This window comes from Monodon monoceros, unplaced genomic scaffold, assembly GCF_005190385.1.
Source record: "Monodon monoceros isolate NGI ecotype Baffin Bay Population unplaced genomic scaffold, NGI_Narwhal_1 Super_Scaffold_12, whole genome shotgun sequence".
In the NCBI taxonomy this organism is placed as follows: domain Eukaryota; kingdom Metazoa; phylum Chordata; class Mammalia; order Artiodactyla; family Monodontidae; genus Monodon; species Monodon monoceros.
In genome coordinates this window covers 75,680,490-75,697,151 of record NW_021703768.1, presented here as the reverse complement: position 1 = coordinate 75,697,151, position 16,662 = coordinate 75,680,490, and the positions used below count along the sequence as shown (strand labels likewise).

Sequence of the window (16,662 nt, the reverse complement as noted above, 5' to 3'; positions counted from 1 at the left end):
TTTTCTTCAAAGATGGTGATGGTAGCCTTCATCACATTTCAATGGGGACCATGACTGTGTAGATCTACGATTTTAGAATTTAAGCAACACCTTCCCATTGGCCATCTTACTTTTGAGAGTTTTCCCTTGAAAACTAATAGGTAATTCCTGGTTTTCTTCAAGTCTGTATTTTCTGGGTATCTCTAGCCAGTACAGTATAAAGGCCCTGAATCATTTCTTACATAAGTCTTTCAAATTCAGACCAAATACTGTATTGATTATTGCCTTTATTGTTCTTATGCTTTTATCATTCCTTGGCAGTTTAATTAGATTCTTATCATAAAGAACAATTTCTCCCTTCCCTAGAAGTTTTCCTACTTCTTGTCTAAGAAAACTTGAGGTGTTAGGAGATCCCTCCTTATTCCAAAACATTATCCTGCTCTTAAAATAGCATCTGTTTTCTATTATTTCATATTTTTAAAATGTGTGTAGTGTACATCATTGTTTATTATACTAGAACTGTGTCATAAGGATTTATTTTTCAGAATAGCCACTTTTGTTTATGACTTTCTTCTAGAAATAGTCTTACTAAACAGTACTGATTTCCTTGGCAGAATCCATTTATGAATTCTTTTTAGGGTACAAAATTTTATTATCTATGTAGAACAATGTTTTTACAATGAAAACTACAATTCCATTCAAATAAAATCCTAGTGGAATATGGGAGTATTACTTGACAAAGTGATTCTAAACTGAAAGAATGAAACTTGGGGAAATATGGAAATTTTGAAGGTAAAGCGTTAGGGCCTTGTTCTACCAGATGTTATGAAACTACAATAATTTGAACACAGTGTTGTGGTCGTGATGAACAAAATAAAAGAAACAAGTATTTGGCTGTTCCACCTGTGGTCGTGTAAATTGGTACAACCTTCATGAAAGGCTGTTGGGTAATTCATATGAGAAGTTTTTAAAATGTGCTTTTCCTTTGGCCCATCATTTCAACTTTTAAATAATGTTTATAAGAAAGTAATTGTTATATGTATGCAAAAATTTAGTGATAAGGGTGGTATCACAGCATTTTTTTTTAATTTTAACAACGAAAAGTTAGAAACAACGTTCAACAAAGGGTTAAATAAATAAAAAGGAACACCATATAGGGTAAAAATTGACAAACAGTTCAGAAAAGATTGTTGAATGAGGCAAAACAATTTATTAAACTTTATGATGTCATTTTTTATTTTTTAAGGAAAAAGGTATATTACAGGGGAAAAAATCTATAATAGGTATTACTGGTGATTTTTTTAAAAATTTGCTGTATGTATTATACAGTTTAAAAATTCAAGAAATATATCTAAACAAAGACTCCAGAAAATCTAGGATTCCTAAAAATATTCATTCTTCTAGTCTTTCTTGTCTCTAAATGGTAATTTCTCATTATAAAACAATATTTTAGAATAATAAATCTGGCCTTTTCATTTTTAGTCAGATTTGTAGTTTCTGTAAAAGAAAGGCAATTCTCTAAACGCAGGAGTATTGGGACATATCAGTTGGAAAGGCATTGCTAAAAATTAGGGTTTTTTTAATCAGATGTCCATTAATGTTAAAGAGCTGTAGTGTAGCTCAGTGAATGAAGATACCTGCCATATGTCTGTTTTCCTGCACAACATGGTAATTTACAATTACAATTAGAGTGTTTATATACCTCAGTGTGGTTAACCTACATTTAGAATATAAGCCCAAATCATTTTCATGTTCCTGGATGTTTACTTTTCAATTTAAAAAAAAAGCATTTGAAAATATCAAAATCCTGGTTTTATCACGGTAGAATTCTCCCTACTTGTCATGTTTGAAGAAACTAAATGAATATAAATGAGATCTGTGGATTTTTAGATTTGAAGGGGGGGTCAGTTCCTGTGATTACAGCCCCAGCCAATTGAAAGATGAACTGTTATGAAGTAAATCTACCCCAATACCCAGTAGAATCCTTAAAACAAGGCATTAGCGTTATCGTGGTTACACCAGTGAAGAGAAACGTGACAAGAAGCTTTGGGAGACTGTATGGTTTACCTAAGGGGCTGCCTCCAGAAAAGAACCCAGCGGGTAGGTATGTTGGGCTGCTGCTCTGCCACCTCACTTTTTAGCTGTGAGCCTTGTGAATTCTCCTAACGGCAAAATCAGCTACTTTGGCACTGAACTTGCGTTTCTTAGGTTTCCTTCCCCCAGCTTCCAGCAAAATTCGAAATGCAAACCAACTTCACTTATCGCTATTGACTCTTCTACTGACTGCCTGCCAAAGACTATGGTCAGAAAAGGAAAAATTGAGGCCTTCCATTGATTTTTAAAATCAATGTTATCTTCTAAATCTGTACAACCTGTTTAACATACTATTTCTTCTTTGCCAAAGGAGTAACTCTATTGTTTAATAATTAGTCTTCCTTCTGGGATGCATGGTATAGGCCTTCTTTTGGAACTGGCCAGGGCAGTGTATAAGATGCATTAAGTTGAATTGTTGTCTTAGAATGGATGATAATGCTCCTGGAACAGCTGTAAAACTTTGGATATCATTGACTGAGTAGTGGGCAAATCTTAACATACACCTTTTTACTGAAAGAGAATTAGTTTCAATATATCACATATTAGTTTGCTAGGGCTGCCATAACAAAGTACTATAGCTTGGGTGGCTCAAAGAATAGAAATTTATTTTCTCACAGTTCTGGATGCTAGAAGTCTGAAATCAAGGTGTTGCAGAGTTGCTTCCTTCTGAGGGCTATCAGGGAAGGATCTCTGTTTCGGGCTTGTAAACAGCCTCCTTTTCCCTGTCTCTTGACATTGTCTCCCCGTGTACATATCTGTGTCCTAATTCCCTCCTCTTAGAAGGACACCAGTCATTGGATTAGGGTTGCCCTACTGACCTCATTTTAACTTAGATATCTCTGTAAAGATCCTGTCTCCAAATAAGGTCACATTTCGGGGTACTAGGGGTTAGGACTTCAACATATAAATTTTTGTGGGATAAAATTCAGCTCGTAACACCAGCCTAATTAAAATTTAAGCTAGATTCAATTATTTGTTAATGTAGCCATTCAACAAATATTAATTGAGTACCTTATATAGCTGGTTGTGCCCTCAGTGCTTAAGATGCAATGGTGACCAAAACAGGCTCATCCTGACCTTCAGGGTGCTTAAAGTATGCTGAGGTGTCCACGTTAAACAAATAAGCATGTGATGACAACTCATGATAAATATGATGGGGTGTCAGGTATCAGGAGTCTTCATTTAGCTTTAGAGTTATAGTCCTCCTGTTACATGAGTATTGCCTCTGATAACATCAGTTGTTAACAAATATTCTAAGCCAGAGGAAGTATGGCCCCATAGCCAAGGCATAGTTTGGAAGACAGGCTTTTCTGGGTTCAAATCTCAGCTCAGTAACCTACCATCTCTGTTACTTGAAATTACTTCTTTCAGCCTCAGTTTCTCATCTGTGAAATATGTCTAGCAATCCACAGGGTGAGAGAGTTGATAAACAGATAAAATTAGGTTATATAAAAAGAAACCCCTAGGACTTCCCTTTTATGCAGTAGCCACCCAATAAATTTTCTCTCCATTGTGTTTTCACTGTACCTTGTCTGGGCTTTATTTATAGCTCATAAATCGCTCTTTTGCATCCTAGGAAATTTCACACAGTGAAATCGTGCTCATCGATCGATAGCCAAAACTGAATAATGAAAGAACAGAAAAAGACAATAGTCTCAGTTGCTAGAAAACATACTATCTAACATTGGGAAATGACTTTTGGAATTGTAATAATTGGAAGACAATTATAAAGTTCGTTTCCTTAGCTGTCAAATAGCAACTAGGTAAGGGGACAGATGATAAGGTTTTGATTTGAAGGATTTAGATAAAGACTTTCTGAAAACCCATGTAATGTTATATAATTGAAAGGAATGATCTCTGAAGTTGTTTCTAGCCTATAATAATTGTATGAGTCTCCATGAATAAGAACAAAACAATGTACCACAGATTGAATATGGAGGCCACAAGGATATGGAGTATGGGAATGGACAGAGGACATTGTTCCTCATACTGTGATTACCACTTAAACCTTTCCTTCCTGATCTCCTGCTGTGGTCGCAGTTGTCTCCCAAATGCAAGTCCAGTCCTGCCTTCATTCATACTATTTCTTCATTGAACTCTAGCTTTTCTGTCCAAAGCCTACTATATTAGTTTGCTAGGGCTGCCATAACAAAGCACCACAGATTGGGTGGCTTAAGGAACAGAAATGTATTGGCTCACATTTCTGGTGACTCCAAGCCCAAGATTAAGGTATGGGTAGGGTCGGTTCTTTCCAGGGCTGTGAGCGTAGGATATGTTCCAGGCCTCTCTCCTTGGCTTGTAGGTGGCTATCTTCTCTTTATTGTCTCTTTACATTGTCTCTCCTCTATACATTTTTCTGTGTTCAACTTTCCCCCTTTTATAAGGACACAAGTCATATTGGATTAGAGCCTACCCTAATGACCTTATTGTAACTTGATTACCTTTGTAAAGACCCTATCTCCAAATGTCATATTCGAGGTACTGGGGTTTAGTACTTCAAGATATAAATTAGGGGGGGAACCCAGTTCAACCTGTGACATCTACCACTCCTGACAGAAAATATAGGTGGGTGCTGTGGGGGGAGGGTGTAGGAACCCAGAGAGACTTATTTTTTCTTGCAAAGGAGTTAAATAAGAGGTGTGTGATGGAAAGGAAAGAGCATTAGCCGTGGAGCCAGGCAGCCCCAGATCTGTGTTCTGTCTCTAGGTCATTCACATAGGTAATATCACCAATCCAGGGTAACTCATCAGAAAATTTCAAGAAAAATAACATTTTTTCCCTCCCAACAAATGACTTTATGGGCTGAAGAATTACAGTAGCTACTTATTTCTATCTATTTTAGGAGCACAACAATTGTATTTTTATCAGTGAAATTGAATGGCGTTATCTTAGGAAGAAAATTTTGTATATTTTGATAAAGATATGATTCTTACTTTCCCCAGAAAAATTGCTATGTGAGCCTGTTGAGAAAGCCCTGTCACTTTCTGCTAAGCATTGCCAGCCATTAATTTCTTCAAGCTAATGTAACAGGACAGTCAAGTGACTTGCCTTTAATTTGTTGTGATTGTGTTATATTTATGAAAAGCAGAGCTAAAACAGCTGATAGCAAGTGTTTAGACACTGGTTGTTTTCATAAATGGTTTTAAGAGCATTGCTAAATCTAAGTAGACACTGAGTAAGTTTTCTCAGTATGTGAAATGTAAATCATTCTTTCTGTAATCATAGGTCATTAAATGCATGCAAATGTTATAAATGATTACTACATTTCAAACATTTTTATGGTACCAGCCTGCTTGCTAAATATGTATTACCTTTGAGGTTTAAACTAAAGAGGTGGGAAAAGACTTACCATACAGGAATTTATTGTGTTGTTCTTTTCTCTCCTAAAAAGGCAGTCATACCAACACCATAGGTAGAAAAGAATGTTTTTGCTTCTGTGTCACATCATTAAAGTAGTGAATCTAATGCCGTACATTTTTGTCTTCTGGGCCAAGAAATTTTAAGTAAAATACTAACAAGAATGTTATGCTTTTAAATGAGAAGTGAAAGAATCTTTATCCTTTTTATTTGAGTTTCCAGAAATGGCACACTCCATAAAAAAATTGTATCATTTTTATTTTTAAACGGAGTTTCTTTCATTAGTCAGTAAACAGTTTATTAGGTGAACATTCTCTGAGCACATATATACACCATGTGAATGTTTAGGAAACAGAAGGTGCTTGAATTTGTGAGATTTAAATATTTTCTCACAGTTGATCCAGTGATACTGCGGTAGAAATAAAACCACATGTAAATGAAATACCACTTTCTACTAAAAAGCACGTATAAATTTTCTATCATTGTTTTAATGAGGACAACAATGATTCCATTTACTCAGTGGAACATCTTATAAATCATTAGCATGTTTACCTCCATATGCATTCTAAGACTCACCCATAAAACTCCACCTGTCCTAATCACAAATATGCATGTACATTAAATTACATTATCTGACTGCACATATTTTGTGCTAATATTCTTGCAAATATTATTAAATTTTGAAAGTATAAATAAAGCAATGATTTGGTTTCTCACTTGCTCTTCTAAAACACATGTGCATGCACATACTAATACTCATATTTTAAATACATTATGTAAGATATGAGCTATGTAGATCAAAGGTGCTACACCAGAACATGGCAAGCAAAAGGAATAACACTCAGCATCCAGCTTTGGTCCATCTCCCAGAAATCTTTGCTGTGGCCCCAAACCAACTCCTGTTTTTCCTCCACTTCTACATCCTCCCATTCTTATAAGTATAGGGTATAATAATTCTTATTATACCCTATACTTCCTTGGTGGTTAAATGTCTACTAAGCACCTGTTAAGGGCTAGGCACTAAAGATCAGAATTAGACAAGGTACACATAGGTTAAGTAGAGGAAAGGAGTGAGAAAAATCAAGGATCACCTCATCCATGGCCAGGGTTAGAGGAAAGGACAAAGGAACAACCCAGAGGAAGGAGCACATAACTCAGTGGGGGTACCTGTCCCATTAAGAACAGGGACCACTGGAGCTAAGTAGGACTTGAAAGATAACTAGGCGTTGTTAAGTGGAGGGTGTGAGAAGAGGGATGGGGGAGACCAAAAGTCAAGAATGGGAGAAAAAGTGAAAGGACTTGCTTTTGACTAGAAATCTAGGCTGTGATTAGTTGCTGCAATTGAGAGTTAAATGCAGTGGCTAAAATTCTGATAGCCATAGCAGAAAGTTACATAGTTCTCAGTACGTGAAGCTAATTACATGAATCTTTCAAAATGCATTGAGAAAAATATTTTCTCAACATTAAATTTAAAGATGAGTATATCAATCTTAAGGAGACATTGAACAACGCAAGAGATAATCTCTTTAATTGTAGTACCTCTGTTGATTTGGTGTTGTCATTTAAGACACACAATCATTCTTCAGGTGACTGGTTCTTATACTGACTTATAGAAAATGGCCTAAGTTTTAATACTAAGATCCAAGGTTCTGAAGGCCTTTCTTCCAGGAAATAAAATAATTTTGTACTGGCATAAAGCTTCCAGATGGTTTGCCTTTGTACTACTGATCAGCAAATCTAGAAAAATTAATGGTTGGTAGATCCACTGTCCTATTCTTCTCAAGAGTCATTGTCTCCACTAGGCTTTTGATACAAAGGTGTTAATCAGAACCTTTATGTTTATTGCAATATCGTAAGAAACACAGGGAAGAGTTTAACTGAAGAAACCATCAGACACCAAAGACAGTGTCTTAAGTTAGTAGCCTAGTTGCCTTTGTGCGCAAAAAAGAAAAAAAAAAAATCTGATGAGAAACCTTGTTGTCTGTCATGGAGCATGGTCATTCTGTCCTTGCCCATGGCTCCAGATGCAAGAGAGTGCCTGGCATGATACCAGGGACAGAGATCAGTAAGTGTGCATAGCAAGCAACTGACTTAAGATAAATCATCAATCCATCTGTGGTTTTTTTTTTAATCTTTATTGGAGTATAATTGCTTTACAATGGTGTGTTAGTTTCTGCTTTATAACAAAGTGAATCAGTTATACATATACATATGTTCCCATATCTCTTCCCTCTTGCGTCTCCCTCCCTCCCACCCTCCCCATCCCACCCCTCTAGGTGGTCACAAAGCACCAAGCTGATCTCCCTGTGCTATGCGGCTGCTTCCCACTAGCTATCTATTTTACGTTTGGTGGTGTATATATGTCCATGCCTCTCTCTTGCTTTGTCACAGCTTATCTGTTTTATCCTCATATGAAATAAAGATGACTGAAATATTCCTGTACAGAGTCACTCTGAGAACCAGAAAACAAACAAGCAAGCAAAAACTCTCATAAGAATTTTTGAGAAGTACTTAGCAAGGCATAAAGAGCAATGCAGTGCTTAATAATGCTTTTTTAAATAAAATTTAAGGCCTATAGACCTTCAGTTATTAAGTCCAGTGTTGCTTCCATCTGTGAATATTGAAATGCTTTAATATATATAGTAATTTTTACAAAACTTTCTAAAATGAGTCCTTAGCGCCAATGTAGATGTTGAACAAGATTAAATTTTTTTCCCAAATCATGCAAACTCACCAGTGTCAGAAGCCATCAATAAATACATAAGTCTTGACACCCTTGCTTTGTCCTTATATATACTGAGTGACACTTTTTAGCTTCTTTCAGCAGACAAGTTTTGAAGACAGGCAAAAAATCTGTTAGGATCCAGCATCGATAGATCTGTTTCTTATGAATTTAGGTCACTTCTGAAAATCCCCAAAGTATGTATAATGAAACAGTTGTTAGGTGAATAATTTTGAGAGGTCTGCTTGAGGTAGCAGACTCATGTTTGGGGCATTCCATTGGGCAATTGTCTTTTCACACCCTTACCATCAACTGAGAAGAGCTAGAAGGCAGAGAGCCTAAAAATGTAAGGCTTCTAAAAGTTAACTATGTTGGGATTTGATAAGGATATTTAGAAAGTGGGAGATAAGAAATTATTTTGAGAACACTGAGACATTTTTATTGGAGTTCTTTATAACTCAACTTGAAGTGGAATATAGCTTGTACGAGTCATAATGCCAGATGACAGTTATTTTCCAGTCAGTTCTTAAAGTGGTTTACATGTTATAGTTCAAGCAACATGAAAATTCGTTCTGGAAATGCATTTGTTGTCCAAGGCTTTCCTAACCAAGAGAAATAGCTACACCTAGATCTCAATCGTTTATGAGTGAATTGTATATTCAGGGCATTATCTGCAACAAAACCATGGTCTTAGGCTAGCTTTCCCTTGTTTCCCAGTACGTGCCACTTTTCCCCAATACCAAACTCTTGTGTTCTCAGCAAATGCAAACTACTTTTAATTGTGCCTAGAAAAACCTCAGGAGAATAAATTACTTCTCCTCCCCCACTGCCCTCCTCCCTTCATTATTCTAAAGTATTAGAAAACTCAATATGAATTACTTTGTTTTACCCTTTCAGTTACCTATAGCATTTATGTGGATAATCCAGAAACTTCTTGCCTTTAAACATGTATTAACATTCAAAAAAATGCTACTATTAAAATTTACTCTGTAGTAATTTTACAGATTCAAATGAATATATGAATTCAAATATGCACACATAAGTATCAGTCTCACGTTTTATAGAAGTTGGAAAAAAAGAGTAGAATATTATCTGCCCTTTTCAATTACCGTGTTAGTACACTCTTTTCAAGTTACGTAAGTCCAGTTCAAGCTGCTTACCAAACAAACAAACAAAAACAAACAAAAAAGAAAACAAAACAAAAACAGTCATTTATTGATTAATGTAAATGGGAAATCCCAGGGTTAGATCTACTTCTGGTACTGCTAGATTCTGGGACTCAAACTCTGTTACCAAGACTGTCCCTCCATCTCCTTCTCTACTTTTCTTTGCCTATTGGCCTCATTCTTTCTTGCTTGCAGACAGGGCTTTCTTCACATAGATAAGGAGGGTGGCTACAAGCAGTTGCAGCGTCTTCTGTTCAGCATTACCCCAGAGGAAAAGCTCTAGCATCCAAATAAGAATCTTAGTGAAAACTCTGATCGGTCCTGCTGGAGTACTGTGATGATCCCTGAACTCAGCAGTGAAGCCAAAGAGATTGAGGAGTAAGACCAGACTGGCTGTGATTGACCAGCCTGGGCCAGCCATATCTATGATGGGGTTGGCACTGGGGCAGGACACTGTAACTGGTAGCTCCACAAAGGGCTATGTGAGTTGAAGAGTGCTTCCCCAAAGAAGGATTTTGGATATGTCCACTACAGTTGTCATTGTGTCAGTTTCTCTAGGTTCTTGGAAGATTTCATGTATGTGCCACAATCAGATGCCTATGTGATCTGATGCAGAGAGAAGAGAATATGTGGGATAACTAAATACAAGAAGATTCTACATTTTGAACACTTGAACTGATCCATCAGCAGACTGTTGTGCAAGTTTGTGATTCTGTAATAGTTCGCCCTGGGTCATTTTGCCGTTACTGATTCCTGTGTGCCACTATGCAGAGGGCCTAATTGCAGCGATATTCACTCCCGTCAATACTTTTGGGTCCTAGAGCGGCATTTACTCACCTATATCCTAAGATAGCTTAATAGCATCTGTTCCATAGGCCAGTTTTAACATTTGAACATACACAGACAGGCCACTAGTTCTTCCTATTAATCCTACTTTATCCATTGATACAACCAAATTAATCTTTTCAAGGGAGAGCTGCTGATATTTGGGGGTTATTTTTCCCAGTATTTAATTTCTCTCTTGGTCATACTTTCATTTGGTATTTACCTTCTAACACAGAATAATCTATTGTAGTAATCTGTTTTATAGAAATTTGGGGGGATTACTAGGGTTCTAGACTTCTGGAAAAATTGTCCCTCAACTCTCACAGATAAATATATTATGCTTTATTTTTTAAATTGCAGTGAAAAATAAAAATCTAGGATGTATTTTGTTATTCATAAATTATTTTTATATCCAACTGAAATAATATAGTTCTTGCAATCTGTTTGCTATCAGTAGTAAATCAACAAATTAGACAAGCAAACTGAAATCACTAATGCATCAGTTGCTCTTCCTCTTCCTCTGTCCTCAGAGAAGATAGAAAATGTATGGTCAATGTCCCCTCAATGCTTTATATACAATAAAAGTATTTAATATAACCTAGTGACTGTATTTCAAAATTAGATTACTCTCTCACACAAAAAATTGTATTCATTAAATATATTGATAGACCAATCAGTTTATTATAAAATATTATATTTCATTGTGATTACAAGATGTAATTTTAACTACCTAAAGTTTAAATATATCTTGCAGTCAATGTGATAAGAAAGCATTGTGTCATAGCTTAATTGGCAGTGTTTTTTCTAAGTGGTACTTGGAGTAATGATGATTCTTAACATCAATGGCATTTTGGGTTTGATGACACACAGTACTCTAATTATGTGTCTTCATTTTCCCAAAGGGTTTCGTCTAAGTCAGAATTCTGTTGGTCAGCATCTTTTAAGAACACTAGGTTTGATATGAAGATTCCCTTTTGTAAAACTAAGTTTCTTTTTGTAACATTAATAGACACTCCCCAATGTGTCTATTGTATAAAATTGAAGTTTTGTTATTGTAATTTTAACTCGGAGCACACTTAGATTAACAGCGCTTCTCAGCCATCATTTTCACAGGTTTGGTTTTATTTTTTAATATGTATACACAAAAAGCACTGGTGTCCTTTAGCTATTAATAATTTATTTTTGACATTTACAAATAATTTTATATGTTTCATTCAAGGCAAAGACAACATGATATTGAGAACCTGACAACTGTTATATGTGAAACTATTTACATTAATCTCTATAACTCAGTTATGACTCTCTTGTTTTAAATCACTTTGGTATGTTTCTGTTCTGATTTACTGCCTGGTTTAAAGATTAATGTCACAGGGTAATTTACTACAGCTTCACAGATGGTATTTGAATCTTTGTAAATGGGCTTTGGAATCTGTGCACAATTCTATATAATGTTAGGTTAACATCAATGTAAATGTTGAACTTGAAACAGTTCTAAAAGATCCTGATAGAAATTTCATTATCCCTTTCTAAATACTATAAATTTTTAGGGGATTTCATGGGCTAAGTACTTTTACTTCACTAGTGTGGTTAAGGTATAAGTAGCTCCTTATATTTGAAATCACCAGCCCCTATAAGTTGAAAATAAACATAAAAAATAAATTACCTCATTTTAAACTATTCTAAAGTTCTAGTCACAGGAGAAGTTACTGTTCTTATTTTTACAGCTTCCGACATGAAATGCTTTATAGAATCCACAAACACACATTGCTTTTAGTGTCTTTCCTTTGATGTCTATAAAAGACCCATTCAAAGCTGGAGGTAAGTGCTCCTAATGCACACAGCAGAAGTTGGCTAAACTTATTGGAAGCTGTTAGAGATAACCTTTCTCTACATGTCTTTTGAGGGAAAAACTGGTACCAACAATACCAGTTAAGCTGTAATTAGTATAACTAACAACCAATAAGAAAGAGCAGACTAGAGGTCATTCTTAAGAATTTAAAGGTATTAGCAGGTTAGGGTTGTAGGGCATCCTATTCCCCAGCTTAATCTGCTGCCCTAGCTGGTGAGATTTGTTGAAGCCATCAGTGCCCTCTAACCCCAAGGTGTTGCTCTCTCATAATTTATTGGTCACATGCCAAGCTCTCTTTCCTGTCTAGTGAGATGACTTTGGGAATGGCAAATTCATTTTAAAGTTCTTGTTAAAAATGCCTGCAGATTTTCAACCTTGTAACGTAGTTAAGGATTACAGATTAATTTGCTTTAATGTTCTTGTCCTACAAGGCTTAGACTACATTGAAATTGTCATTTTGCTACATTACAGAATATGATTCATTGAGACCATTTAACATGTATTATAAGGGAACGCTTAAAATCTAACTATTAAATCAGATGTTGTGTAACTGATTCTAATACATACTGAATATTCCACTTTTTATGAGCCACTTCTTCAAATTTAATTGCCCACCAGTGGCTCTTGTTTATGTTTACAGTCAACTCTAATGCGCTTAAAGGGTAAGAACTTAACAGAGGAATAACCTTTTGTTTTCATGAGGTGTAGTTAACCCCTCTCTTCTAGTATCTGGCTTTGGATCCTTCCGCATCTCATTACATGATACCGACACAAAAACAAGAGGAATGCCATAGAACTTTAATTGTTCTTTTCCTTTTCCCAGTAAAGTCATGCCTGTAAGACTGTTTCTGCACCTAGAAGGTTTTTTTTTTCTTTTAAAGCAATAAGCACTATGAAGAGTCAAAAGGAAACTTTCTCTTTCAACGTTTTTATGTTACTACCTAGGTCTCAGACTATCATTACTATCATATGTATTATAGATTTTTTTAAACTATAGGTTATTTATTACTCATGAAGTAAGCTGAGGCAGGCCCCAGTAACTAAACCAAGTTTTATTTATTAATTTTTTTTTGCGGTACGCGGGCCTCTCACTGTTGTGGCCTCTCCCGTTGCGGAGCACAGGCTCCGGACGCGCAGGCTCAGCGGCCATGGCTCACAGGCCCAGCCGCTCCGTGGCATGTGGGATCTTCCCGGACCAGGGCACGAACCCGTGTCCCCTGCATCGGCAGGCGGACTCTCAACCACTGCGCCACCAGGGAAGCCCTAAACAAAGTTTTAAAGTGGGAAGCATCAAACCACATGAATCTAAAGAAAAGAAAGTTTAGATTTCAAGTTATCATAGGTCACTGGACACATAGACATCTAAAACTTAAGGAATACAGACTTAAAAATCATAGTTCTCATTTAAGTACCACAAGAAATAACTAGGATATATTCTTCCTTTGAGTCCTCCATCTCAGTGTTTTATATACATATTACTGGTGGTTTGTGGATGAACTGTTTTTTTTATTTTAGTAGTTATTTGTTTATTCTAATGTATGTTAGCAAAAGATATGAATAACACATGAAGCCTTTTTAATGGATATTATTGCTTTGGACTAGGCAAATAGAAAAAGTGAATTGATGTAAAGAAAAATACTAGGTATTTTTGTAGTACTGGTAGTTTGTGAATATGGCAAAATGCATAAAAGTCTTACAAAAATGACTGGATTTAGGGACACGATACTCTGTCTAAACATGAAATTCCAATAATGTTTATTCTAGCCAAAAATTCACAAGATGCTCTTATCCCTTCATTTCTATCTATTGGTCTTCATTTATTTAATTTATGTGTATGTATGGGTGTACTTAGCAGTTTCATGTTTTGTTTTCAAAATAAGCCAGCTTCTCTGGGCCTCAGTCTTGGGTTAGATGATGCCTAAGGTTCCTTCGAGGCAGGGTTATCAGTCCTCAGCTGATAAATTCCTCAAGGTTGGGAACCAAATACGTATAACTTGACCTAAGTAGTAGTTAGCATAGTGACAACCCCAAATCATCAATACATGTTCACCATCGATTGATTCACATGTTCTAAAGACAAATATAAGAATGTTTTTGCATATCCATGTGCTTGCCCCAAACTAACAAATAATTCTAATTGTCACATCAGTAATTTAAAACTTTTTCAAAATAGAGAGCAAACTGGTGCTACTTAAAGTTCACACAGACACCAGTCTTTTTTCATGCTAGGATTTCCTGAGCAGTGGCACCACGGACAGTATTGGAAAGTCTTATTTTTTTCCTCTTCCATACTATCTTACGATTAACTATGAGAGTAAGACATCAAAGCTGAACTGACTTCAAAGCCTGTAACACTTACGGTTTCCAGCTATTACTGTAACCAGCCGCTCTGCCCTAATAGCAATTCATCTTACAGAGCTGCCTCGCTAGGATCCACCCCTCCGCTTCCCGCCTTCCCCTTTTCCAAACCTGTCAAATTAAAAACTACCCTTTACACGAATCTCAAAGTTAAACCAGTCCAAAGAGTTAGCATATTTGCTTACTTTCAGGATTTTACCACTAAAAAATAGACCATATTTATTTATTTATTCACTTTTCCCAAAATTATGCCTTTTACCACAAGGCATTAGACTATGTTCACATTAAACATATATTGTTCTTCATTATGTTTATTTCAAAAGTATAATATACACATGTAGGTAAGATTGTGTATACGCCTGCCACTTTAGTTAGGTTCACAAAATAAAATATTAAAAGTTGAGTCCGGCACTTGGCCTTATAAATCAATGAAGTTAAAAGGAATGAAGTCTAAAACATGGATTGTCCGTCATAAATGCCTGAAATATAATTCTTGGAAGCACATGCTTTCTCTAGTGAAAATAATGATAATAAAGTTTTTATAGACATATAGTTTTCCAGCAATATAAAAGTTAATATATTAGAGCTTCTCCTATACTCATAACCAAGTAGGTACTAAAATATTATGCAGGCCAGTTTCTTGAGAAGTGTAGAATTAGCATCAGCTGAAGATTTTCAATTTTTCTTTAAATGGCCCAGATAAAAATTTTTAATTATTTTCCTTGAATAATTTGGTAGAGTTGATGGTAGGTATTCAGTACCATGGGGTAGGAGGCAGGGGGAGCAACTCTCGAAATCTGGTAGATAGCATGCAGACCTTAAAGTGACGGCGCCACAGGACTAACAGAAGACTTAATGATTTAGCTGTTCTCAACCCCAAACCATATACGACATTCTGAATACTTATGACGGAAGCTTTAATTGTGGATTATGGGAATTAAATAAGCTCAATATAATGATTGTATTGTTTGGGAAATGGAATGGACTGCATTGTAAACTAACGAGCTTTCCATCCTTCGGAGCATTCAAGTAAAGGCTCAATGACCGCTTGTCAATAATTCGATAGAAGGAATTCTTACATTTGAGAGAGATTAAAGAATCTTTAATACCTATTTCAGTTCTAGAGTTCTTTGTTTCTAAAAATTAAAGGATATGAAGAAATAGAGTTGAAGATTAAGTGATGGTAGTAGCATGCAGCTGTTGTCTTCAGTCCAGTAGTTAGATGGATTTTACAAAGTGTCATAAGCGGGTATCCCCAAGGGATTTGAAAAAGAAGGGGCGCATGGTGGTTTAAGTAGATAAGGGCAAACAACAAAATGATGCACCTCTCTTCTAGTGTTGAAGGTCGGGAGAGAGAGGAACCTACTCTAAAATGCTAAGGGGGCATAAGGAAAATGAAAAAGGGAGCTTTTTTAAAGACCGGGAACCCAAATAGATTTTCAGAGTGCTAAAAATAGAAACCAAAGGATCTTTGTATCTGCATTCCTTAAAGGAAGGGAACAAAAAAGGTAGGAAAATGAGAAGTTAAAATTTTGACTTCAATTCTGTTTGAAGAGCATAATAATTGCAGGGGACTAAAAAAAGCACAATGTGGGTATGGAAAGATCAGAGTCACTAACCAATATGTTGCTCTGGGCCAGTTACTGAATTTCTCAGGATCTCTCATTGTTTTAAATATTAGGCAGGTAGATGATTTTCATGATCTTATCCAGCTCTGAGATTCCTCTTACTGCCTTAATTAAGGCTGAATTAAGTACGCTCTCCATAGCCCAAGAATTCCGACAGACCAAATGTTTCAGTTTGCAACGCCGGGTGTATTCTGGCCTATAGATAATAGATAGCAGGGAGAAAACTCGGGATAATTTTGTAAAGATTCCGACATTTTGAGGTGTATAAAAGTTATGAAGTAATCTCCTGTGTGGGCAGATAAGAAGTGAAGATACCAGCGACGCGGGAGAAATGAAGTAGTGCTAGAAAAAGTGCAGTTTGACCCCTCCTTTTGAGTATAAAGAGATGATTGGCGGTCTAAAGAAGACATCCCAGAGAGACCTGGCAGTGTTGCCTCGAGAACAGAGAACAGGCGATTACGTCAGAAGTGAATCTGTAGACTTGATTTATTGGCAATAAAGTGATAGGGAAATCTCATTAATAGCTGCTTTCCAGTAAAGAGGAAAGAGGTACTACCAAAGAATATATAGAGAGGTGAGAAAAAGCTAGAAAATACTAAATCTATAAAGATGAAAAATGTGGAAAAATAATTTGAATTGCCATTTAAACCAAAAACCAATAACATGTTAAGGCAGTTTTCCTCA

General features: G+C 36.0%; 1 protein-coding gene across 5 annotated transcripts in view; it reads left to right on the top strand.

Annotated features, from left to right (window-relative positions):
* The window catches only part of FAM172A (family with sequence similarity 172 member A), a 426,299-nt gene that overhangs the window by 318,020 nt on the left and 91,617 nt on the right, over positions 1–16,662 (top strand). Inside the window, exon 11 of one of the 5 annotated variants that reach the window (XM_029218730.1) lies at positions 9,868–10,236. The exons of the other annotated variants lie outside the window; for them this stretch is intronic. Within the exon in view, the coding sequence (XP_029074563.1) occupies positions 9,868–9,923 (56 nt within the window). The 3' untranslated portion in view covers positions 9,924–10,236. Of the gene's footprint in view, positions 1–9,867; positions 10,237–16,662 lie in introns of those variants that run through there. 5 annotated transcript variants of the gene reach the window in all.